Consider the following 27,171-nt stretch of genomic DNA (forward strand, 5'->3'; position numbering starts at 1 on the left):
TGTTGGTGGAATTTCCCTTGTAGTATGTCCCTTCTATTTTCAGAGTCCTTCTTTAGCAGTTCCATTCCCAGAGCATCTACCATTCTCCATTTAGATTTAGGAGAAAAGGGCGGGGCAGGTGCGTGGCAATCTTCCTTACTCCTCAGGGTTTCCTGACCAGTTCATTTTCCCCAGGTCAAGGAAAAATGTTCTGGCGCATTTGTTGTTGCTTTAAGTATTTTCCATAGATGAGATAAACTATGAATTCTTGCATGTTTGCTCTAAAACATGATGGGCAAACTATTTGAGGTCTTTGATTATCTTTTCTGAGTAGTATGTACATGGTATTCTGCTCTCTTTCAGCTTGTAGTGTTTCAGATGAGAAGTTCAGTCTTACTCTTTTTTCCTTATAGGCAATATTTTCTTTCTGTTTGGAAGCTTTTAAGATTTTGTGTTCATCTTGAAGTTTAGCAATTGTACCAGGGTAACCTATGTGTATGTCTTCTTGTCATCCTTCCTGAAACTGTGTGAGCCTTTTCAATCTGTAGATTCAGTTCTTTTTTTCTGTTCAGGGCGATTATCTTCCATTTGTTATTTAATTATTGGCTGTCCTCTCTCAGTTCCTTTTTCTTCTTCTAGAACTCCCAATATTTTTAAGTTAGATCCCCCTGGATCTGTCCTCCATGTCTGTTATCTTTTCCCTTATAAGTTATATCTCTTTATATTTTTGCTCTGTATTTGGAGATAGGTTTTCCATTTTGTCTTCCAGACCAGTAATTCACATCTCAATAGGGACTCACCTGCGATAGTTGGGAAGACATTGTTTTAATATGTGAGAAATCTTTTAAGTCTGCCCTGAATTGCTCTAGGGCTCATGTAATGTTCTGCTTGAGTTTCATTTGTCTCTTGGAGCAGCTGTACTTCACTGGGCTTGTGCACTGTTCTGACAGATCTTCTTCTGCCAGGACTTTGAAGCATGTTGTGAGTGTTCTTTGTTCTTTGTACCTCTCATTATGGAGCCCAGAGTGGCAACAGTCCACAGCTGGTGGGAGTAGAGCTGTCCTTACTCTTGGAGCCAGTGGTGTTAAGGCGGGTAAGCCACCAGTCTACTCCTGAGACATCTGTCTGCCTTACTTCCCATTCCCCTTTAGCTGCAGGGCAGGGGGTTGCAGCCCACTGGTTCAGCCACTTCTTGGTCTGACCTGGGTCAGTCAGGCAAAGCCAGTTTCTACCTCCCCTCTGTTACATCCCAAATTCCACCCACATACACACACACACTGGGGATCTACAGGTCTTCCTTGGCCAAGTTCTTTCCAGCATCCATGGCTTTCGATCCTTGCTCCAAAGCTCTCTGAAGCTGGTCTTCAAGTAAGGGAGATCCCCACACCAGTTTTTCAGCCTTGTTTCCCAAATGTACCCCCATCTGCCCAAAGGCCTCAGCAGTTCTGTAACTTAGGATTGGACAGATAGATTAGAGATGATAATCTCTTTCAGGTTGCCATGTTCTCAGGATTTGTTGCCTTTTCTCAGTTGCTGACGGATCAGCTGAGACTGGAAGTCAGTCTCTCTGTCGCCTAGGCTGAAGTGCAGTGGCGAGATCTCGGCTCACTGCAAGCTCCGCCTCCTGGGTTCGCGCCATTCTCCTGCCTCAGCCTCCCGAGTAGCTGGGACTACAGGCACCCGCCACCAAGCCCGGCTAATTTTTTTTTTGAGACGGAGTCTCGCTCTGTCGCCCAGGCTGGAGTGCAGTGGCCGGATCTCAGCTCACTGCAAGCTCTGCCTCCCGGGTTCACACCATTCTCCTGCCTCAGCATCCCAAGCAGCTGGGACTACAGGCGCCCGCCACCTCGCCCGGCTAGTTTTTTGTATTTTTTTTTAGTAGAGACGGGGTTTCACCGTGTTAGCCAGCATGGTCTCGATCTCCTGACCTCGTGATCCGCCCGTCTCGGCCTCCCAAAGTGCTGGGATTACAGGCTTGAGCCACCGTGCCTGGCCGTAGAAGTCAGTCTCTCTCTCTCTCTCTCTCTCTCTCTCTGAGACTGGAAGTCAGTCTCTCTCTCTCTCTCTGTCTCTCTATCTCATTTTCTCTCTCTCTTTCTGTCTGTGTGTGTGTGTGTGTGTGTGTGTGTGTGTGTGTGTCTTTTTTTCTGGACAGGCTATCCCTGTGGCTGCACTCAGGGGCCACTAACACCCCCCATTAATCTTTGTCTAGTTGAATCTGATTAGACACTGGATTAGCTTCCAGAATCATGTACTCCAGAGTGCCTCAAATTATAGGATGCATACTGCCAATGGCCTAAGATGAGTTGCAGTGGTGCAGGGACAGCGTTTGAGAACGTTGAATCTCTTGGTGGGAAAGTTGTTTGTTCAGTTCTCTTTTAGTTCTTCTAATTATGGCGAATAGTCTCGAGTTTGGCATTACTTTGACACATTATGTATTTAGCACTCGTTAAATTCCCTTTTAGTAAAACAGAGAGCAGGTGTCATGCCCAATCTTCAGTAGGCAACAGTATTTTCTGTGGTGGGGAAGGCTGAAAGGGAACTGGGTTTAGGGGGGAAAATTAGTAGTTCAGTTAGGAACCCATTTATTCTGCCCTGCCTAGTGCATATTTAAATGGAGATGTTGAGTCGGCAATCCATGGTCTTAGCCTCGGAGCACTCCAGTGTTTAGATATTGGATTCCTTCCCCATTGCCAACCAATGCAGAAAGTGCCTTTCTCACTTGTTGGCTAAATGTCTTTGCATCGGCTAGCTCAGGAGGTTTGTTTCCCATCACTCTGGGCCACTTCTCAGCAGCCGAGGCCACGTGATTATCATTAGTGTTCCATGTGTCTGACCAAGCAGCACTTAAGTGCAAACATGGACCGTGGCCAAGCTTCCAGCTGTGTAGAGCCTTCTGGCTGTGCATCTTGTTGGGTCCTTGGAGGGGGTGTGGTGTCCTCCAGTGAGGCTTCATAAAAAGGTGGAAGCAAGCTGAACCATTTTCACAAGTTTGAACATGGTTCGCACTAACGATTCATTGGACCTGTCAAATTTCTGGCTACTGACCGTATTTATTAGGATGAAAAAGAAATCTTCCATTAGTTTAGCACTTTTCCTTCTTACCAACATGCTGGAAACATTTATTCTACCTGAAATGTGAGGTTGATGCCATTAACTGGCTCGGTGAAGGAGTCCCAATGCTGACAGGGCCAGCAGGCTGGTAGACTGAGGGCTCTGGCCTGGTGGGGTGTGTGGATCGCTGGAGAGCACCAGCCTAGCCCACAGCCGGCAGCCAAACTCAGGTCTCACCTAAGGAGGCAGGCCAGCATGTCAGATTCTTCAGGAGAACTAGAAATCAGTATCCTTTTGTGAAAATTCTTCTGATTTATAAATGTTTGCTTAAAGGAAAAAAAAATAAAAAGAAAAGAAAAACTCAAAATTACTGCAGGCCAAACAAAATACATCTCCCTGGCCCAAATCCAGGCTGCAGATGGCCAGTTTGAGACCTCTGCTACGTGACTGCGGGCCAGCCAATCACTCTGATTCGTATACTTCCCACCATTACTGTGAAACAGAACCACTACCAGGCTTGTTGAGGTGGAGATTACGAGCGGGGTTCTGCTTTAGCTCCCAAGTCTGCTGCTTACTGGCTCTGAGATGTTGGCCAAGTAGCCAGTTAACCTCCCTAAGCCTCCGTCTCCTTATATGTAAAATGAGGATAACTGTGTTATTCATTCCTATCGTGAGGACTTAATGAGAAAATATACATAAGTGTCCAGCACAAAGTTGGTGTTTTGTCAAGAGGAACTGTTGTTACTGTTCAGTAACATGCGAAATGCTTGGAAAACCTGAAACGGAGTGTTGGGCACTTGACAATTATGGGTAGTGGCACACTGCCCAGAGCAGAAAACCCCTTGCCTATGGTTCTGTCATAGTGTGGGGTAACAGGGCTTGATCATGGTGAATATATTCCTGGAGTCCTGGAACTTGCCATTCAGGGAGAGCCCTGTTCCCCAGCAGCTTCCCTGTGGGCTGATGTCAGAGGCAGGCCTAGCTGCTCTCCCACACATCCGTCTGGACAGGCTTGCAGCCTCTGGGCAGCCCCTTCCCAGGATTGAAAGGTGCTGAGAAGGCAGGGGAGAGTTTCCTGCAGCTCCTCTGGGAGAGACAGGGGATTGGGGCAGGCAATAGCTCTTGGGTGAGAGTAGGCAGGAGAACTTTCAGTCTGAAGTTAGACAGGGAAGCCCTGTGCATTTCTGGCCTCAAGAGCCCCATTGTTAGTGCTTCTCATTTTGACACGGATGTCCCAGTCAAGGCCACTCCTGTACACAGCCCTTTGTTCTTTATGGAAAGTGCTGCCAGGCACACATACACCTGGCTTTAGGTGGCATATACATTCTTACATGACCAGCTGAAGAGCCTTAGGGATATTTTGTGATCAGGGGGAGTCAGCAAGTCCATGTTGGAGCTGGGGACGTGCAGGAGCAAGTGCAGGAAGAAAGCCTGGTTTCAGAGAGCGTGAGTAGCACCACTTTAGGAAGCCCCTCAAGAACGGGAGCAACACACCTGAAATAGGACCAAATGCATCTTCAGCCTCACATGCTATGTGAATGCCGCCTCCTTGTCAGGGAACGTGATCTGCGTCAGTCAAAGAGGCAAATGCCAGGCCTTGCACTCAGGAGGTGTTGGGTAAATGTCTACTGAACTGAATTCCGTTCTTGGGAGCCCTATTTGTGCCACATCTAATGCTGGAAATTGTGTGTATTCCCTCCCCCTTCTCACCATCCTTCCTGGTTTCCAACTGCCCCTGTTCCATACCGTCCTGATCCACATGCATGTTGGAGCTTGAAGCTCAGTGGATACAGAAGTGTCTTGGGACAGTTGTCTCAGCATTGCTGGCCATAGTGATAATAAGCAGATGTGACTATGATGGTGATCCCAGCAGTGTCAGAGCTCTCCCTAGACAGTCTTCATCCATGCATCCGTTGTTCACTCCTTCAGTAGCCATGCGTCTGGCAGTGGCCAGGGCTGAGCAGACAGTGCTGGGAGTGGTCCGCAGAAGGGGCAGGGCAGGGGGTTCATGTGATAAGGATTAAGCTGGAAAACTGGAAAGGCATTGAAGAGGGGTAAGAGTTTATGACTCAGGGCCAGTGTGACAACAGAAATCTTCTGATTGTTGGGACCCCCTCTTAATGTGAACATTGTTTAATGCCTTTCCCCTTTTTCGCAGTTGATCAGAAGTCTTGACTCTTACCAGCCTGGTCTGCTTCCTCTGAATGTGCTTGAAGTCATCAGTATTCTTTGGGTATTTAGTCTGAGGGCCGTCCATAAAGTGGAGAGCTCTTGAGAACACCCGTGTTTGCTAACCATATAACCTTGGGAAAGCTCATTATCTTTCTTATTAACCAGTTTCCTCATCTTCAAAGTGGAGCTAGCACTAACACTTGCATAGCTTTGACTAAGGCTAATGCCAGGAGGCGGGGGTTGTTGGGAGGATTCAGTGTGGCAGTGTCCGTGAAGCCCTTAGCACGGTGCCTGCACCTGAAGGGGTTCAACAGACATTGCTACTACTCTATTCCCTCAGGCCCAGCTCTCGCTACTGTAGTGTGGCTAAGTGACAATAGGCAGTGTGGGCTGTGGGCTTTTTTTTGTTTTGTCTCTACCTGAAATCCAGATGAGAGTCTGAGAGAGTGGACTCTCAGGATGGTAGCTTGAGGGGCCTGTCCTCCTTAGCCTGCTTGTCTTCTGCATGCACCAATTTTAGGCTTGATTCACACTGAAAATTCCTCAGCTGCCGGCTGCTGGGCCAGAAGCAGGCCTTTCTCTCAGAGAGGCCCAGATACTGTGATGAAGGCTGAGCACACCTGCCCTCCTGCTGGCCTCTCAGAGTGCAGCAGAGCCTCTACTGAGCCCGACTCTGAGAGAGCACAGCTGGGCTCACCACAGGGTCTGCCACCCCTACAGCCAAGTGTGTGCTTTGGCTTTGGCAGTCAGAACACACTACCCCACCCAAACATCCCTAGAGAGGGGATCGATGTGGAAGCCCACAAAGTGATCTTTGTGGACTCTTTTTTTGGGGGTATGACCACACTATCATGGTTATTAATGAGGAACTTCCATATGCTTGAGAAGGCCTGGGGTGGGAAACCTGGGAGCCGCGGCGGGGCTATTTAAGTCCACCACACAGAGAGTGGCATCCTTTCTGGGCCATATCTACCTCCAGGAAAGGAAGACTGGCTGGGCTGGGTTTTGCTGTGTCTCTCTGTGAATGTATTTCTCTGGCAAGACATACTGTCACCTGGAATTCTCGCCTACTCTTGTTCAAAGGCCCAACAAAGGGTTGGTGCAGAGGGAACCAGAAGAATGTGGCTCACATCCATGCAGTCAGAGATGTTCAGGGACCTGACCCAATGCAGACATGGCCCTCTTTGTCCAGCAAAAGTTGGCATGGCAACTGACCACTGCCGTTTCATTTGAGGAGACACGAGTTACCCTGGAGAGGAATGTGCATTCAGACTTGCTTTTGGCAGACTTTACCATAAGCAGTCCTCCCAGAGGACATTAGAAATCATGATTTCCCTGAGGAGCCCCCATCTGGGGTGATCTGTACCTTTTGCCTTAAACTCTTTTAGGCAGGGAGCTGAGAAAGGTGTATTTTGTCTGTTTCAGAACACTCACCTAAAATGGTCCACCATCTGGGGCAACGCTTAGGAGGCTCTGTGGCAAATCTCAAAAGCATGTGTGCCACGCAGCCTGCACTGGAGAAAAGGATTCTGTCCGTGCTCCTTTGCCTCTTCATGTTGCTGGTGGTGTATTGGTGTCTTTCTCTTCCGCATCGCGTGGCAAGGAGAAGAAACACAAGTCCTCATTTCAAAAGAACAGGAAGGGGAAAACCAAGAGCCTATGAAAAGCATTTTCCAGGCTGGCTAGGTCTGTAATGTAGAAGAGACACAAGGGAGTGAAATTCCCCATGTGTTGCAGTTAGGTGGAGTCGGGGGAGGAATGGACAGTGCTTTGGGATCAGCTGATCCCCAAAATGCCCATAAGAGAAAATGACCTCCAGTATGGCTTGCTTGGCTCAGCCGCTTGCAAAGTGGGGTGGGGGCAGATGCTGTCCTATGGTGGTGTAACCCTCAGAGCCCTCAGAACCTGTACAGTAACCAGGCAACCCCTTTCAGATCAGCAAGTCTGTGTGACCATCCGATGCCCTGCTGCCATCTTTCCGAACAAACATCCAAGGGCTATGTAGCTTCAATGCAGTCAAGACTCCTGACTGCTAAGAACAGAAACTTGCCCTAGAGTGACTGAAACATATTGTCTCATGTCACTGACTAGCCTAGGAGTACAGTAGCTTCAGACATGGCTGGATCCACATGTGTGCGATACTAACTGACAGGTGTGGATCAGTAACTCGCTCAGCCCTGGGACTTAGGCTAGGAGTGGGGAGAATCCTTAAAATGTGAGAAAGGATGGTTCCCCCAAGGAAAGTTGAGCTCCTATCTCTCAAGGAAGGGAGGAGTTGCACAGGCAAAGCCAGCAGATGCCCACTACAGCCCTCATTTGCCATTTGCAGAGCTCAGGCTCCCTCAGGCATATTCTGCAGTGAGTCACCACCACGCCCCACAGCAAGTCGCGAGGGAGCCAGGAGGAACCCAGATAGGAGCCCTCCCACAGGCTGTCAGAGCCCCACCTGGTCTGCTTAGATGACAGAGCCTTTTGGACTTGCCTAGTGTCAGAAAGGGCGATGTCTTAGGTAACCTGGGTTTGTGAAAGCCTTGTCTGTGAGCTGCCAGCCAAAAGACAGCAGCTTTCATGGTCTTTTCTCTTTCCTGTGGTTCATGAGAACACATCCAGGCGCTAACGAGCAGGAACATAAATAATGAACAAACATACCGTCGACAGGAAGGCAGGAAGTTTTTTTTTTCCCCAAAGACTGAACAAGATGAGCAAAGCTCTGCAGCCGTACTTGTGCATTCTCCACAAAATATAATTAAAAAGCTTTGCAGTCTGCTCCCAATGTACAGTATTGTTCATATACTAAACATAATGTACTAATAGGAATACCTCACTTCATTATGTCAGCAGAATACAAAAGGGAGATCAAGCAGCTGCCCTTATCAGGCAGATGGGAGACCAGAAATGTTACTTAGATCTAGGCAGTAAAATTGACATTGAACCAATTTGCCTCACTCGTGCCTCTTTTACTGTGTTTAATGAAAGCTCATGTCTGCACATAAGGCATTATGAAGAGGACTCAGAAGCCATAAAGCTCTCTGTCATGTCTCTGCAACATAACCAGTGAATTTAACCATTTGGTTTCAAAGAACAGTTTTGGATTTTCCCAGAAGTAAGCCTACAGAGGACAGCATAAGGCAGCTGTGTGTCCTGACCCTTAGAACCCTGTGAGAACCAAGATGTCAGGGTTGAAGGAGGGGAACCTGTGCCAGTGAGTGAGGGAGTGAGTCTAGTTACAATCACTAGGAAAGGGCCACAGACTCCGGGCCCACGGGGGTAAGACTGTTCAGTCCGCAAGGTGAAGATGGGATTGGCAGCCAGGGCTATGAGTGGGGGATGGTGGGGAGAGATATGTCCATCTGGGGCCACCGTTTACAGGCTACCCACCTTCACAGAAAGGAGTTATATGTGGAGCCCTCATTTTAGAGCCAAAGAGGTCCCAAGCAATCACCTGTTTCATTCAGCCATTCAACCAACATTGATTGATCATTCACCAAGTACCAAGCCCTGCTCTGGGCACTACAGTCTGTGAACTCAGCCCTTATGGAGCTCACATCGACATGTGGGGAAACAGACAGTATACAAATAAAAATATACATACCAGGTGGTGATACATGTGATGAAGGAAAATAAGGAAGAATAAAGGCATGGAATAATGGAGGGAAGGGACCTTAGACTGGACTGAGGAGGTGACATCCGAGCAGAGCCCTGAATGCAGTGAGGTATGCAGGTCTCTATTTCAGAGCTCCTCAATCTTTCGTCCAACAAGAACCCTTTGATTATTTGCCCCCATGAGTCACTATGTTTTGTGAGCTGTTGTATCCCAGAAAGGATGCATTTGACAAAGACATAGACATAGACATAGACATAAATATGACCGTGGCCCTCGGTCAACCTGAGAAACGGGGCAACCACAGGAAGTTGATGCAACCCAGCCCCAAAGCCAACACCTGACCTGTCCAAGAGGCTGGGCAATACATATAGAAAATGAGTCCAGGGTCATAGTGGCTTGTCCATGCTTATGCCAGCTGGTCAGCAGAGCTAAGACTTAGACCCCAGGTCTCCTGAGTGATGAAATTGGGGTGGAAGCTGCCACAGTCAGTGGCAGTATTTCCCAAACACACAGGCATGAAAAAGGCGGTGGCTGGAATCTGAGGGTGGATCGAGGTCTTCCCAAGAGGAGGCCGACAGAGCTTCATTGAAGGATTTACTCCACCACCAAGGGGGAGCCCCAGGCCAGGGCCAGTGATGCTGGCCTGGAAGGATTCTTCTGCCCTCATCACCTGGTTTGCAATGTTGATGACCAATCTGCATAATAACCTGAGTCTTGTATCTCCAAAGTCCAAGGCATAGTATCTCTAATCTACAGCCAGGGGCCCCAGACCAGCAATGCTACCTGGAAGAGGAGAAGGAACAGAGCTCTAGCAGGCAGTTCTCTGAGCACTACGCTGCTGTGGACTGAGAGCCGGCCTATACAGCACCCACCTCCACCCACCCCAGCGCTGTGACCAAGGGAAAGGGCAGGGTCCATGTTGTTTTTCAGATAATCACAGCAGAGGCTCTGCGCTGGAATCACAAGTCCTGGCCTTGCCCCTGGCTCTGTCTGGTGATAATTGGCAGCTGACATCTTTGCTTCTGGCCAGAGCTACCCCTTATTAAAAATGGCATCTTTATAATAGATTTCTGCAAGTCATTGTCAACAGGACATCCTTGTTTTGTACCAGTCATTCCTCTGGGAGACTGATTTGCCTGTTACTATTATTTTAGAACTCTTTGGAATACCCTTTTATTCTATATTATTCTGATATTAGAATATCAAGTTTTAATGTACTATTTAAAATATAGTGTTAAATATAGCATTTTAATATAGTATTAATTACTAATTAATATATTTTTATAGTATAGTATATAGTATTAATATAGTATATAGTATAGTATACTAATATAATGTTAATAATTACTAATTAATTAATTACTAAAGGGGTTCTAATTATTTTTTAAATAAATGTACATATACCATACAGCTTCACCCCACAATTAAACAGCTGGATTTTTAGCTGGGTCGTTCTTCTCTTCTTTCCAAATAGCCAAGAGATCCATTTATTCATGTTATTCATCCTCACTCTGTAAGGCCCAGGTGTCACCCAGCCTCTGTCTTGTCCCATCTAGGTTTTGTGGTTTTCTGCCTCCCTTGGGAGAAGCACCCTCATGGTCAGACAAGCTCCCCAGCCCCAGCAGCTGGATCTGAAGCTGGAAAGAGCTCTCATTCGTGAGCAGCCCAAATGTCCACCATGAGGGGTTTGGTTGAATAGCTCATGGTCCATTCAGATGATAAGACTAAGCAGCTAATAGAACCCCAGGGTGACATGGAGCCACATCAATGACTTCTCCCTGAAGTCGTCCCTGGCCAGGCTGGATGGAGCCTCGTGCCCCTCTTCCGCATGCCCACAGCTCCTGCTCTAGATAGCAGCTCCAGAAGGCAGGCTTGGCCATGCAGGTCGGGCTCACTGCCCTGTACCCAGTGCCTGGAATGAAGAAAGCACTTCATAAACAGTTGTTAAAATGAGCATCCAGTTCAGTGTAGCAAAAAGCGTGTACAGTGTGATTCCATTTCAGGGAAAATAATACTTGTGCGAACTCCCAGGTAAAAGGACTGAAATATACCCCAACATGTGGACGGTGGTTCCCTCCAGCTGGTGGGATGATGGCTGATATTTTTTTCTTCTTTTTTTGCTTAGCTGTGTGGGCTGTAATCTATAAGTGTTCCAAGAACAGGCCTTTCAGTCAGGGCTGGAGAAGTCAGGGAAAGAGGAGGGAAAGCTGCCATTTAAAAATGATCCACAATTAGAGCAGAACCACTGGTGGGAGGCAAGATGGTTTGGGGACGAATGTGTTTTTTTTTAAACAGGTGAGCATTTGTTTTAATGTGTAACTGAGAAAAAATTTTAAGTAGTACATTTGCCATAGTACTGGTCCCTGCCGCTCCTCTGGCCTCATCCCCCCGTTTCCCTGTCACTCACTAGATTCAAGTCCTGCTGGCTCCTTGCCATTAGAACACTAAAGGTGCCCCGGGGCCTTTGCACTTGCTGCTCTCTCTGCCTGGCGTGTTCTTCCTCACCAGTATGCAAGGCCCAATCCTCATCACTGAGGCCTCAACTTCATGCCACCTCATGGCTCTTAACTCTACCCTCCCCCCCAACTACTAGTTTTGTGTTTATTACTCTGTAATAATTTGTTTACTTCTTTATGTCTTCCCCTATTGAGTCCTTTGAAGGCAGGTCCTCTGTCTGTCCTGTTCGCCAGTCTCCTGGGTGCTGTGTAAACTGCACCTGGTATATAGCAGTGAGTTCTGTTGGATGAGAAGAGGAGGATGCCGTCAGTGAGGGGTTGAAGGAGGCCGTAATCTCAGGGATGGCTGAGCTCTGCCAGTCAAGGAAGCAGCCTTTATGCCTGGAAAAGAGCAGAGCTTCTGACCTCCCATCAGGGGCCTCTGTGCTCCTGGAATTCTGGGAAATCAGAAATTAAGGCCCAGAATAATTGCTTTGCAAAACATACACACCTTACCTCTGCCCAACCAGTGGTCCCTCTGAGCCTGTCATTCAAAACGTGGATACTGTCTGGCCCCACCACACCCCATTCAGTTGAGTCAAGGCACTGCTGCACCAGGTGGAAGGAGGGCCTGTGGCTTGGGGAACAAGACTAGTGGTCTAGCCCTGCTTTGGCACTGAATTGCCTGAGACTTTTAAATAATATTAGCAGCTGACAGGTGTTGGGCCCCACTGAGAGCCAGGCTTTCCCCATACATTAATATCGCCAGTGACCCTGTGAAGGGCAAAATCGTTGTCCCCGTTTTGCAGGGGAGAGACCTAGACTCAGGGAGGCTGAGAACTTGCCCACAGCCTGACTGTCAGTGAATGGGAGACTCAGGGTGTGTCCCACTCTTAACAGGTGCTCAGTATATGCATATTCATGGAGGGAATGAATAAACAAAGGAATGAGTGGTGTTCTCTAGGGGATTTGGGCTGCTGCACTTCCTAGAAAGCCCTCCCAGTCTCCAGACACCACCATGCCCACACCGTGTGCCCTCCGGACCACTGCAGACCACTCCGCTTAGTCCTCACTCTTGATGGTATCCCCTGAGTCAGGAAACCATGTCCCTCCTGCGGGTCCAACACCACTGGCCACAAGACCACATTCCAGGGAAAGGAAATACAAGAGCAGAGTTAGTGGGAGCTCCAACAGGGAGAAGAGGGAGGAGGGTCCAGGCGGGGACCTCTCTCCCCCTCCCCCTGGGGTGCCTGCCCTCTGCTGAGCCCACCTCCAAGTAGGTATGCTGCCAGTGCCTGCCAGTGCCTCTCAACCAGGCGATGTTGATGACATTTCCCCCATTGATTCAACTTGCTGTTCATACCTTCTCCTTGAGTCAATGGGAACCTCCTTCAGGAGGGAACAGCAGACCTGTGCCAGTGCCAGCTCCAGGGAAGCCCTACTGACTGGGGTTTCTGGCTTCCGGTCCCACCGACCAGCACGTGAGCTGCCTTCATCCATTTCACACACATTCCCTGAGCACTCTGTGGGCCGGGGGGGCTCTGGGAGGCGCGAAGGGACCACACAGTGTTGTCTCCAAGCGCTGGTGCTGCCCTCTTGTCTGGATTGCCCTACCTTGTCTGTCCAGCCAGCACCTGCTCCATGGTCACTGCTGTTTCCTGAGAGGCCGGTCCTGCCCTCCACCATGCACCTGTACTGTAGGTGCTCCTTCAGGTCATATTTCCCCCTTATTCCCATTGTGGTTTATAGAACCATTTGTGACATTACTTCTTCCATATCATTCTTCCCTATTAGAATGCAAGCTCCACAAGGGCAGGGATTGTATCTGTCGCTTTTATCCCAGCCTGTGATATGGTGGCTGGCACCTAGTAGGTATGCAAATAATATATGAAAAATCAATTAGGGAATCAATGAATCAACCAATGCTTACAGAATACACCCCTGTCCCCCACCCCTACAGGAAAGCCTCTAAATTATTGGGAACTGGATCTTTTGAGACAGAAGGTAAAAACATCTTTCCATTTTGCATTTGATTAGATGTTTTTCTCACCTGGTGTCACCCATCACCTCCCCTCTCCCAGGGGAGCACCAAGGGAGGTAAGAGGCCTGCAGCACAATGGAAAGGCCTCTGGGGATTTTGTCCCTGCTCTGCTACAAACTAAATGTGCCTATAGGCACATCTCTTCCTCTCCACATCACAGTTTCTTATCTGGAAAATGACTATTTCTGTGTGGGCTCTAAGCAGAACCATTTCTTTGGCCAGTCTTCACTGCAAAAGAGGCAGGGAAAGGAACTCTTCATGAGAAGGGAGTGGCTTTCGGGTGGCAGCCAGCACATCTAACACACGTATCCTTCAACTGGCCCTTGGCAGATGCCACTTTTTTGTTGTTAATTTTCATTTCTTGGCACTAGCCTTATCTTACCATCTAGATTGAGAGGCTCTGGAAGGCAGGGACCAGGCCTCAGAGGCTTTGAAGTCGGAAGAGACCTTCCAGCAGGCTGATCCCAGATGTGTCACTCCAGGAGATTTGTGTTGATTAATGACTCTACCCCTTTCACTCAAGTATTCTCTCTAGGTCAAAATGGTCCCTAGTAGGTTAAACATGAAGTGTCTGTCTCTTTCATTGGAAATGACTTGTTGTTCTTCCATATAACAAGTACACATTTTTAAACATAAAATAAACAAAGAAGAAAATTTTTTAAAAATCACTGAATGCCACCACCCAAAAGTGATTATTAATACATCTTGTTACACATCCTCACATAACATCTCCCTCTCCTTCCTTCTCCCTCCATACCACACCCTACCTCCTGCCCCCACCCACAAACAGTTTTATGAAAACAGCTGCACAGCATACACACTGTAACCAGCATTTTCACTTTACCATCCTGTCCAGATCCTGGTCTCGTAGGTTCTGTGGAGCCCCCAATTCCTGGCATGTGGCTTCCTCCCTCACTGGCATCTGACAATTGTTTGATTAAAAATGTGTCATGTGAGGCCAGGCAGGTCCGTCCCCACCTCCACTGGGGAGGCAGATGGCTCCAGGGGCCACGTCCCATTACTGCCGAGGTCTCCCTGATGGCTGGAAACCATTGGTGCTGGGCATGGGAGTGAAGCACTGGGCCCTGACCCTAACCCAGGCAGCCATAGCACAGCTCTCCATCAGTGTTCAGAAACACATTTCGTGACACGTTAAGACAGGCTTAAAATCAGGAAATCCACCTTCTCATCCCACAACCACTCCCAACATGTTCATTTGGTAAATGGTAAATGAGCAGATTCTCTGCTTTAGTCCAGAGAAACCCCCTCTGCCGCCCTTCTTCTTTTCTCCACTGTGGCTTGTTAAGCCTTGCTGCTGCTCCTCCTTCTCCTGGCAAGCAGTGGTCCTCCCAGCCTTCCCTCCCCATAGACCCACTTCCCATCCTCTTCCTCAAGAGGACAGATGCAGGACACCTGACTGATTGCATGTTCTCCCCTGTCCCTTGTACCAAGTATGGCAACAATAATAATAGCTAACACTGATTGACTGCCAACTGTGCTGGGCACTCTACATGGATTCATTCTTTTGATCCCAACCAGGAACCAGCTCTGTTACCATGCCTGTCTCTCAGGAACAGATGTGGAAACAGAAGCGCCCAGTCTCACAGCTAGAGAGTCTGGCTCTAGAAGCCCCTGCTTCCTGTAGATCATTAAAGGAATTGTGATGGAGGAGAAGCAGCAGTCCAGTCCCAGGGCAGGGGCCAGAGCACTGATAAAGGGAGCAGACGAGGAACACTTAATCTAGCTGGAGATGGAGTGAAAAGCCATGTGTCCCAGCAGCCTAGGGCCTCTGAGTTTGTGAACCTCCAGAAGTTGGGGGGGGACACTGTATGTGTCGGAACATTTGTCACACTCTCAGAGGAGTCTATGATTCAGAGAAGGAGAATGGCTGCTGGGCCAGATGAGCCTCCAAGGTCCCTTCCAGCTCCCAAGCCTGTGGTTCTGTGACCATATAAGGCCAGTGTGGCTGGGGAGTCTCACTGCAGCTAAGTGCAGTCCTGCACTGCAAGGGGGAAGCAGAAAGCAAAGGGAGCCCAAGTCCAGGCCTCCTGCAGGGTCCCTAAGGCAGCAGAGAGAGAAATGGAGGTGCAGGGAGAACTAGGGTTTCTCCTTGGTTGGCTCTTCCCAGAAAGCTCAGACCTGCACAGGCGGGCTTGGTTGCCACCCTCTGTCTCTCCCCATATTCACGTGAGATCTCCTCTCAGCAGCGTTGCCAGGTTTCCAGAGTCCAGCTGGCGGTTTCTGTCCAAAGTCAAACACTCCACAGTCAGCCCTTGGCTGTTCAGACCTCCTGTTCCTCATGGTGCTTCTGGCTTGGTGGCCTGGAACACCCCTCAGAGTCCCTGAGTTTTTGGTGGGCGTCAATGCAGAAGCTAGCTTGATCTCTCTTTGATGTCCTAGCTTTGCACTTATAAGAAATCTAGTAGGTCCCCACCCTGACACACACACACACACACACACCACACACACACACACACACACACACACAACACACACACACGGACTCACACGTCTGCCTCCTTTAGTGAGTGCTTTGGAGAAGGACAGGTCTGGGGCATCTGTGTACTCCTGAATCATGTAGTTATGTCTCACTTTATCTGAGCACTGTCTGGAGCTCAACCCTATGCCAGGAGATATGAGAAGAGAGCAGAGATAAGTGAGATGTGGTGCTTTAATTTTAAAAATTAAAAATTAGTAAACAAGTCTTCTGGGAGATGATCTCTGATTATTATTGTTATCAAGGTATAAAACATGTACCTTTTAGTCATGTCTCTGTTAGTTCTAAGTGGCAGAAACCCAAATCAAATTAGCTTATGCAAAATTGAGAGGGAATTATTTGGCTCATATCACTCAGAAGTTTAGGGTGGGTTTTAGACATGGTTGGACCCAGGGACTCAAATGATGTTTCTGGGACTTGATGCTACACTCTATCGCTCAGCTGTGTAGATGAACAGCCCACCTGGGGCTGCTGCAATGTGAGATGCCACTGGCTGTTGCTAAGGTATCTCGTAGAGCCTCGCTCCTGATTTCCAAATCCTGGCCTTGTCACCTCCATGACTCAGACCTAGGCTGTCACATTAGACTGAACTCTCCAGGGCTGTATCTCCAACTCCAACCCAGAGGCCTCCTTTCCTTGCCAGAAATTGGGCAGATACAACAGGGCAAGTTCCATGCTTGTTTTGTGGGTGAAATCTCTGGATTCTCCTGGATATAGGGACTCAGGGCAAGAGGAGCAGACCTGCCTTTCAGCATCTGCCATTTACCAGCTATATTTCAAGTAAGTGGCCTAACCTACCTGAGCCTCAGTTTCCTGGTCTGTAAGGAGGAGATAATTTATCTCCTGGAATTGTTTTGAAGGTTAAATGAAATGACACATGTAAAGCCTTAGCACAGAGGGTAAACCCTCAAACATGAGCTGCAATTATTCTGCTTATTTTATACTGCAAATGAAAGAAATTATACTTGCCGGATTTTAACTTTAGAATGAAAATACTATTACTTTTTTTTGGTTGAGACAGAGTCTCGCTCTGTCGCCCAGGCTGAGGTGCAGTGGCGTGATCTTGGCTCACTGCTACCTCCGCCTCCCAGGTTGCAGCGATTCTCCTGCCTCAGCCTCTCCAGTAGCTGGGGCTACAGGTGCCCACCACCACACCTGGCTAATTTTTGTATTTTTCAGTAGAGACAGGGTTTCACCATATTAGCCAGGCTGGTCTCGAACTCCTGACCTTGTGATCTGCCTGCCTCGGCCTCCAAAAGTGCTGGGATTACAGGCATGAGCCACTGCGTCCGGCAGAAAATACTAATAGCTACCATTTGTTTTATACTTACTATATGATAGGCACTTTACATTTATTCCTCACAACTCTTTGCTTATGAGGAAACCAAGGCTCAGGAGATTAAATTGTTTACCAGGGACACACAGCTCATCCTATCCCGTGCCCAACCTCTAACCACTGCTCTACTCTGCCTTTCTAGAATGGTGTGGGGAAATAGAAAATAAAGAGGGTCTTATTTGATACATTTAAGGATATTTGCCTCAAATCAATGCTAGAAAGAAAAAAAGAAGAGGAATGTGGCATTAAAAAAAGCTAGGGGGAAGACCTAACATTTAAAAATTCAGTGTTTTTCTGAGTGGTGGGAGTATGAGTAATATTTCTTGTTGGTGAAACCCCGTCTCTACTAAAAATACAAAAAATTATTTGGGCATGGTGGCGGGCGCCTGTATTCCCAACTACTCAGGAGGCTGAGGCAGCAGAATGGCCTGAACCCGGGAGGCGGAGCTTGCAGTGAGCCGAGATCACACCACTACACTCCAGCCTGGGTGACAGAGTGAGACTCTGCCGGAAAAAAAAAAAAAAAAAAATTCTTATGTTCTGTATGGTCCAAATTTTCTAGTCTTAAAGTACTTATTACATTGTAGTAGAAGGGGATATAAAATTCTACTCTGAAACAGGAAGCCTATTTTTAACCTAATATAAGCCAGTTTGAACAACTTATAGGGCTAATCATGATTTGAGCAATTTCCCCCAAATTGCAACATTTCTGCAAACTGCAAATGAAACTTCTTTATCTTGGGACAACCCAGGCAACAGATTGAGACCTGCCAGCAGTATTTTCAGCCCATGAATTGAGGTGTGATAGAAAGGACTGTGAGCTTGGAGACCTGTGTCTGTTCTTGGCCCAGGCTCTTACCTGCTAGGAGACATTGGGGCAATTACTTATTCTCTTTCAGCCTCAGTTTCCTCTTCTGTCAAATGGTTATAATAAAATCCCACCCTTTCCACCTGATCAAGTGTGTATGAAGATTAATGATATCAATAGGTGTGAAATAGGTTGAGGGAGGTCCCAGAGCCAGCCAAAGGTCTAGAGAGCATTCCCAGGAGAGTGGTAGGGTCTGCTGATCCCAAATGAAGCATGAGAAACTCAATGCATTGGCTTCTGGGGAAGCATGTCATGCCATGGGGACCAGCAAATCCTGCCTGCACCACTCAGGTCACCCAGAGGCCCCCACCCTCTTAGGAGAATCTAGGTACCAGTTGCCTTTCTTTTCTGTTTTTTAGTATTTACGCTAGAGTTTACAATGTGTATCTTGGTTTATTACACTTTACTTTCAAGTAATAATATATTAATACTACATTTTTTTACTTATAAGAATCTTTCTACAGTATAGAGTATACTTTCATTTTATCCCTCCCATCCTTTGTGCTATTGTTGAAGTTTTATTTCTATGTATGTTATAAACATCATAATACATTTTTCAGCTTCTTCCCTCTGTTTCAATTTAGATAGTTTCTATTGCCATGTTTTCAAGTTCGCTCATCTTCTGTATGTCTAATCTGCTGTTAATCCCATCCAGTGAAATTTTTGTTTTAGATATTATATTTTCATCATTTGATATTCCTTTTGTTCTTTTTTACATCTTCCATTTCTTTCCTCATATGTTCATAATTTCCTTCAATTTCTTAGAAATATTTAAAATAGATGTTTTAAAATTCTTATTGTGAATTCCATGATCTCTCTCACTCCTGGGTCTGCTTCTGTTGACTGTATTTTCTCCTAGTTATGGGTCATGCTTTCCTGCTTCTTTGCATATTCAGAATTTTTTTTGTGTGATGCTGATATTATGAATATTGTATTATTGAATGTCTAGATTTTGTTGTTCTCATTTAAAGACTATTTGACTTTATTCTCCAGGTAGTTAAGTTACTTGTAGATCAGCTTGATTTTTTTTTTAACTTTGTTTTTAAGCTTCGTGAGGGCAGGTCTAAAGCAGCCTTTACTCTGGAGCTAGCTCAGCCCTGTTGCTATGGCATGAGCCTTCTGGCATCTCTGCTGAATGCCCCAGGTGTTCAACAAGGACTCTTCACTATGGCTGTTTGGAACTCGAATATCTGCTAGTCTTGAATGAGATCTGGGAAGTGTTCAACTGATAAGCTCCCTGATGCTTGTTCTTTCTTTAGTACTTGTTCCTTGACCAGCTGTGGAATCTCACCCTATCCAGCCACGGACTCCAGGGGGACCCCTATGCGCTGTCTGAAGCATCTGAAGTGCTCTCTCTTTACAGTTTTCTCCCCTCTGGTACGCTGCCCTTCCAGCTACCTCAGCTTTCCTGAACTCACTTTTTCTCTTCAGCTCAGTGAAATGGCTGTGTTCTGCCTGGGTAACCTCCTGCACTGTGGTCTAGTAAACACCTAAAGGCGGACGCCCAGGCCATCATAGGACTCCCCTCCTCGGTCTCCCTTCTCTCAGGGATCACAGTCCTGCACTGTCTATTCTCCAGTGTCTGAAAATGCTTGTTTCATATATTTTGTCTGGTTTTCTAGTTGTTTACAGTGGGAGTTAGGAAAGATCCCTTTGAGATCTCTCTGGGGTAGTGTACCAGTGGCCTGCACTGGTTATGTACTCCCTCAAGATACTTTTACAAAACTGGACTTAGGAATAATAAAAGTGGACAGAAGGTTGATAGGGTCATTCTGATCTGCTTTTTAGAGAATCTCAGAGTGAAGACCCACAAACCAGCACCAAGTGGAATTTTGCAACAGGAATTATTATTGTCCATCAACTGATGACTGGATAAATAAAATGTGGTACATCCCTACAGTGGAATACTATTCAGTAATAAAAAGGAATGAGCTACTGATACATGCTACATTGTGAATGAATCTTGAAAATATTGTGTTAAGTCAAAGAAACCAGTCACAAAAGACCATACGTTGTATAGTTCCATTTATATGAACTGTCCAGAATAGACGAATTTATAGAAACAAAATGTACATCAGTGGTTGCTTAGGGTAGGGGCAGGGCATGGAGAGTAACTGCTAATGGAGACAAAGTTCCTTTTGGGGAGATTGAAATGTTCCAAAATTAGATTATGGTGATGATTGACCAACCTTATGAATATACTAAAAACCATTGACTTGTATACTTTAAATGGGTGGAGTGTATGGTATATGAATTATATATCAATAAAACTGTTGTTTTTAAAAAAAAAAAAAAAGAAGAAGAAGAAGAAGAATTTTTAGCCATTTTCTCCTGCATAAAAGTAACGAAGGAATGGGAAGGAGCCGTGGTATAGTAGAAAGGAGGTCTCAGTTATTATATTGGTGCATGAACGTGTCACAAGTAGTGTTCTATCTGGGACTGAAAATGTGACCACAGAAGAGTTTACATAGTTCATTGGGGAGGACAAATGTGGGATGTTAATCTTAAAATTCATTTGCTCTTTCTGGATTACTTTATTTATAAGAGGATTCTTGTGGTTTTGGCATGAGCCCCTCCTTCTAGTTTTCTCTCCTGCCCGGATCCTTGTCAGCAGTGAGCACAATGTTGAGTGGCTAGCAGGCAGTGCCACGTGGCCTCTGAAAGTTGTGACTTCCCCTTTATGTCCTCTTTGTCCCTGTTCAGATCCACCAGAACGAGGGTGGTATGTGGTTAAATCCTAGCCAAGGACGAAAAAGTAGGCAAACCCTTTTATTGACTTTTCTGTTGTCAAAGATAAAGATGGTTATTTGTTCCTCTTAAGTGAATCATTTTACCTTCATTAAAAGCTGTGAGTTTTCTGTGAAAGAAAAATGCATCATCCATTTGCAGACTTTTTCCAGGGATTTTCAACAATATGTCTCTAGGTGTAAACGTAAGTTGGGACCCTGAGCTTTGGTTAAAATACTCATAACTAACATATATTGAGTTCTTAATGTATGCCCTTCCTGTTCTAAGTGCTTTCAAATATTATCAACACCTCATTGATGGATTTTTCTTTCATTATGTAGGGAATGTGAAAAGACTGTATTTCTTTTTTCCAAGATTCTGTTTTTAAGTAATTTAGGTAGCTTTTCCCTTTAGATTTTATGACATTAGGCCGGCGCGGTGGCTCAAGCCTGTAATCCCAGCACTTTGGGAGGCCGAGACGGGTGGATCACAAGGTCAGGAGATCGAGACCATCCTGGCGAACACAGTGAAACCCCGTCTCTACTAAAAATACAAAAAACTAGCCGGGCGAGGTGGCGGGCGCCTGTAGTCCCAGCTACTTGGGAGGCTGAGGCAGGAGAATGGCCTGAACCAGGAGGCGGAGCTTGCAGTGAGCTGAGATCCGGCCACTGTACTCCAGCCTGGGCGACAGAGCGAGACTCCGTCTCAAAAAAAAAAAAAAAAGATTTTATGACATTAATGTAGCAAGTCAGTAACTCGGCATCCCGGCTGGACCTGGCCCACAGTCAGCCAGTGCTTCTCATGCCTGTGCTGTCTGTGTTGATGAGGACAATGCTCTCATCAGGTGTGGTATGTGTGGTTTTTCTCTAGGATCATCCATGAAGATGGCTTCTCTGGAGAAGACGTGAAACAGTACAAGCCTGTTGTCTACAGCAACACCATCCAGTCCCTGGCAGCCATCGTCCGGGCCATGGACACTTTGGGCATCGAATATGGTGATAAGGAGAGAAAGGTAGGCCCCTGAGTCCATAAGCACAGCAACAAGAGGTTCTGTCTGTGTTACCCCACTGCCTCCTCTTTATAGTGCTGGGCTGCCTTAAATGAAGGAGAAGAGACTCTGCTATGTATGAAAGATATATGGTGGCACAGTCACTAACCTAAGCCATTGCATCCACACCCCTGGCAAACTCCCAGCAAACTCACCAACTTTACAAGTTGCAAGGGCTACAAAACTCTTGGATTTATTTTGCAGATGAGGAAGAGTTGGTGACAGGTTTAAATTGGGGCTGCCACAACACTGTCTAAGCACCTGTCCTTGGGCAATTAACTTGAACAGAAAAAAAATATGTATTAAACAAAACAAGCCTTGCCTGGCCACCATCTCCCCTCCTTAGAAGAACTTTCCTTGCCTTGCTGTGAAGTGGGGAAGGCCATTTGAATTGACTATCTTTCCTCTTTTATACCAAGGGCTGTTTTCTTCCTCCCCCGGGGAAGTATGAGGACCTACAGGGCTCTCCTTCCTGTAGAAAGTCGGTGTTCTAGAACAGGGACTGTTTGGGGGTAATGTTTCCAGGCTTCTATTAAGTGGTGAGTGGAATAAGTACTATATAAAAACCTCTAATTTGCAAACATTTGTATTAACTGTTAAGACTGAACTATATACAGCTACACTGGCAAGGCTAAATAAAAGGAGGGAGGGAGGGAGGGAGAGAGGGAGAGGAGAAAATAGCCTCAGAATTCTATCCAGAAGCAGCTCTTTGTCCCTGTTTGGGACTGAATCTCAGTGATCCTCCCTCTGGGACCTGGAGATTGGAGAAGCAGGCAGAGGACAGGTAGAGCCTCCAAGCACCTGGGCTCTGCATGTGAGCCTCTGGATGTTGAGCATTCATCTCTGATTGCTATGTGATTTGATTGTACATTATACACACATCCTGTCTTTGCTAAAAATCATCTTCCTCACAGAGGAAAACTGTTCTGGTTGTCTCTGTGTCTGATAAATCATCCGTGACAGGCAGCTTTAAATGTAAAATTTAATATATTATGCACAAAATCCTAATTCCATGGGGCAGAGTCATCCAGCCCAGGCACTGACTCCTCCAGGTACTGGGGAATTGGGTGACTGAGGGTGTGTCCAAGGCTAGCCCGAGGTGGAGAAACTGGGCACTAGCAGGGGCACCTGGGCCCATCTGCTGCTCCTCCTGGAGGCTAAGTTGGGAAGTTGATTCTGCAAAGGAAGCACTTCTCCCTGGAAGACTGACTTTGGGTTTGGTCACAGAGCCAGGGCCTGTGGAAAGAGGGAATGAGGGAGTGGATGGGTCCATTCACTGCAGGTTTATGATGTGCGAGGCTTTGAGCTAGGTGCTGTGGATACAGGAATGAGCACAGCAGGGAATGATGTCTGGTTTCAGAAAACACCTATTCAGATCATTAGAACTAGCCCAGATGTGTACAGTGCTTCGTTCTTCTTAATAGCAATAGTAGGAATGAAAACAGCAACCATTTGTTGAGCACCTACTGGCTGCCAGGCACATACTAAACACTTTATATATACTGACTCATTTTATTTAACTTATTTTATTACAGCCCAGAGAAGGGAGTGCCTCATCTTATCTTCAGTCATGGTACAAGCCACAGACCTCTGGTCTCTCTCTCTCCCTTTGGCTAAGTGGGGAGCATGGTGTCTGAATCTCAGCCAGAGGGCAGACACAGTGCGAAAGGCACACCCCCTACACACACACACACACACACACACACACACACACAGTGTGTGAGATCTTCCAGGAGCAAATGTATTCATCTCCCAGCCAGCTCTTCCTGAAAATCTCCTATACTGATTATAACCCAGAAAAGTCAATGTGGCTTTGGAATACTTTTCTCCTTCCATTTTGGAAAACATTCATTGTTCCCATGGGTTTTTTTTTTTTTCCATTTTATTATCCTGAATGGAGAGATGATTGCTTGGGAATCGCTAGGACTATGATAGGTTAAGGACTGTACTGCAGGCCCCTGGGAAACAGGGTCCCTTCTTTGGCTATTTCTCCTCCGTGGAATTTCCCAGTCAAGTAGTCAGCCTTTAAGTAGGAAGGAGGGGAAGGTTCCAATGGAAGGAGAGACTGAGAGCTAAGCGGGACTCCCTGGAGAGTCCACTGGACACAGTCGAGTCCAAGCCCAGTTTCGTTATGGCAGGTGGCACCATGGCCAGCACCTGGCCCATCCCTAGGGCAACACAGATTTGTCTGGTGTGACACTCAGGCACCCCCTTCCTGTATTCTTATACCTGTGAGGAACAGGAAAGGAGTGAACCCAAGACCCAGGCCACAGCAAGCCAGACAGCTGGAAAAGGCATTCCTGGGAGTGGGCTGGTGTGGATTCGCAGCCTGTGGAGCTGGGCAGAAGAGAGTGGAAGCCACCACTTCTGTCCTCTCGATGAGGAAACATACCAGGCCTGAAAGGGCTGCAGTGTCTGCTGGTGTGGGGGCAGCTCAGAGCCAAGATCCTTCCCTTTCCATGTTCTCATGGAGCTTCCTATCTAGCAGTATAGGCAGCAAACAAGCCCACAAGTAGGTGACTGCATAATGTCAGATAACGCTAAGGGCTGCAAGAAAAACAAAATAAGGTGATATGAGAGCCTGATCTGGGGGTGGGAGGAGCAGATACTTCAGAGTGGGAGGACGAGGGGACAGAAAGTTCCAGACAAGCACCCAGGCCCTGAGGGAGGAATGAGCCTGGCGCAGAGGAATATAAAGCTCTGTTCAGCTGGAGCTACCTGCAGCCAGGCAGCTGCTGATGTCCAGATGCCCTGAGCCCAGAGCTGGGTCCCCACATTCTTCTGTCTCTCGGGTCCCCAGCCACACTCCACCTAGGGGATCTGCCATTTGGATGCTGGGGAAACCACCTCATGCTGCAGAAGTCCAGATCCATGTTTTGGTCTCAACAAAAGAGACCTCCTTCCCTCTCGTGTTTTCTTCACCTCTGCTACCCACCACCAGTCATCAGGGGGTGTCTGGAGGAAGACAGCCCCACTCCCACCACCTGCCAGGGCCAGCCAGCCTTGCACTCTCCACACAGAAAAGCACCTAAGAGCTTCCTTGCTGTACCTCAGTGTCAGCCCCTAGAACAGGTAGGTGTTGCTGACTTCCCCTGGCAGCGGACTCACTGCCTGTCCTGGCCCCCAGGGAAAGAGGACTGGCTGGTTTTTCCCTCAGCCTCTCTGGTGTGGAGTCACTTGGAGCCCCATGACTGTGTGTGATCCTGAACCTGAAAGAACCTCCGCACAGAGCAAACAGCGGGGACCTCCTTACATTCTTCTATGGTTTCCACACCCCAGGCCCCAGCCTCAGACTACAGACCCCTCCCAGGGACCCCATGCACTCTCACGCCTCCGGGCCTTCGCTGGGGTGTGCTCTCTGCCTCTAGTACACTCCTCTTCTCTTCCCCTCTTCCCCGTGGAACTGCCGTACTTAGTAAGGGCCCACTAAGCTTCATCTTGTCCATGAAGCCTCCTTACCTTTTCCTCCCCTGAGGAAGAAACTCAGCTCAGCGCTTTCTCCATGAAGCTCTTGTCTCACACACTAGCATGAAGATCAATTGTTTATGCATCTTTCTGTAGAGAAGTGGGCCCTAGGGTGTAGTCAGAGTCCTTTGAGCAGCTCATAAAAGCCGTGAGCCTTCCCTCCAGAACAGGGGACACAGCACACATCTAGCAGATTCTGCATGCAATTTCAGGGGGGACTGGCCCACCAACGGAGCCCAGCCTAAGAACCCCTTCATCATTGAAGGTCTTCTGATCAGGGCCTATGTCGTTTATCTTTGGATCACCTCCTCACTCCAGTAGCCAACACAGTGCTCAGCACTTAGTAGGTCTTCAAGACCCATCCTATTAATGGAATGACATTTCTAACTTTCCCAGTGTTCACAGAAAAAAAGTCAAAGTGCCTGTAACTTTATCACTACATGAAAAGCTGTTGATTGAGAACCTACCGTGTGTAGGGCTGGTGCTAAGCCCTATGTGAAGATTCAAAGGCATGTGAGTTGGAGCCTTTAAGGAGCTGGTCATCTTCTTGGGAAGATGGAGCTCACAGGCAGAGTGAGCACAGCCCTTGCACATGGTGGGCAGGAAGAGCTGCTTAGTGGGAGTGAAGCTGGAACTGTCCCTGAGGCACAGGTACAGTTTGACAGGTGCAGGTGTAGGTGAGCAAAGGCCCTTGAAGCTAGGAAAAAACATGGTAGAAACAGTGGTTGGTAATGAGGGAAAGGAGAGTTAACTGGCAGAGGAGGCCAGTGGCCAGAACAGAGGACTGGGGTCAGAGCAAGGTGTGGGAAAACTGGAAGGTCCAGTTGGGTCCAGATTTGGTGGGCCCTGGAAGGTAGGCCAAGGAGTTTGAATTTTATCCTGTTAGCAGTAGGCAGCCATGGACAGATTTTGAGCTGGGATGGGATGAAAGTGAGATTTTAGGAAATTATGATGATGGCATGTGCAGAGTGGACAGGGCGGGGAGGGGGATGGCAGGGGGAGACTAAAGATGGGGAGTCAGGTAAAGAAACTCCAGCAACAGACCATGAATAAGGTGCGAGGGGCTAGGTGAGGGGTCAGAAAGGCAGCAGAGTGATGCATAGCAACAAAGGAAATACAGGGCCTGGTGATTAATTGACTGTTGAAAAAGGATGGGTACAAGGTGGAACCTCAGCCAGAAAGCCAGGAGGCTGGGTGGGATCGGACCACAGAGGGTGTGTCCCCTTCCAAACCTAAGGAGTTTCCAGGTGGGGGAGGTCTGCACATATCAGATGGATAGATTCAGAGAACTGAAGCTCTGGGAATTACTGACTCCAGGATAATAACGGCTTTCCATTTTTATGTTTCACAGCCTTTATTGGAAAAGGATGGGCCTGTTATTTGTCCTGTTATTTAATAAATTTTCCTTAATGCTTAAATTATTTAATACTAACAACTACCTGTGCAGTGGGTGCTGTTGTTGTCCTCGTTTTATAGGTTAAAAAAAAATGAGGCATGGAGAGGCTAAGTGACTTGCCCAGCGTCATGCAATACAAATTATATATGTATACAGTGTAGACACGGAAGCCTAATAAGACTAGAACCTGTGTGGCCCGGGTCCAGAGCAGAGTCCCATTTAGATAGACACAGTATGATCAGGCAAAACAAATCATTCAGAGAATCCCATCCTTTATCTGGAGTCTCTCTAAGAACATAAAAAGGGACCAGAGACAGCTCCCCCTGCTGTTCTCAAACATCCTCTCCTGCCTCCCACGTCTGTCCCACCCCACTCCCTTGAGCTGCCTTACTCCCCCGGGTTCTCCAAAGACCCTCTTCTCCACCCCAGCGAGCAAGGCTGGTCCTCTTTCCCCTTCTCTCTCTCCCACCAAAGGGGTTCCGGCTCTGCCGCTCCTTCACTCCTCCCTTTTTCTTCGTCTCCCTTTCCCCTCCCCTTCTATCTTCCTTC

The 27,171-nt window shown here is 47.4% G+C and overlaps 1 protein-coding gene across 2 annotated transcripts in view; it reads left to right on the plus strand.

Annotated features, from left to right (window-relative positions):
* GNAO1 (G protein subunit alpha o1) overlaps nt 1–27,171 on the plus strand; it is a 168,388-nt gene that overhangs the window by 60,251 nt on the left and 80,966 nt on the right. For both annotated transcript variants that reach the window (XM_033218447.1, XM_033218448.1), the window contains exon 3: nt 21,584–21,725. In XM_033218447.1, coding sequence (XP_033074338.1) covers nt 21,584–21,725 — 142 coding nt within the window. The remainder of the gene's footprint in view (nt 1–21,583; nt 21,726–27,171) is intronic.

The sequence above is a fragment of the Trachypithecus francoisi genome, unplaced genomic scaffold (assembly GCF_009764315.1).
Source record: "Trachypithecus francoisi isolate TF-2019V2 unplaced genomic scaffold, Tfra_2.0 Lachesis_group10, whole genome shotgun sequence".
Classification (NCBI taxonomy): domain Eukaryota; kingdom Metazoa; phylum Chordata; class Mammalia; order Primates; family Cercopithecidae; genus Trachypithecus; species Trachypithecus francoisi.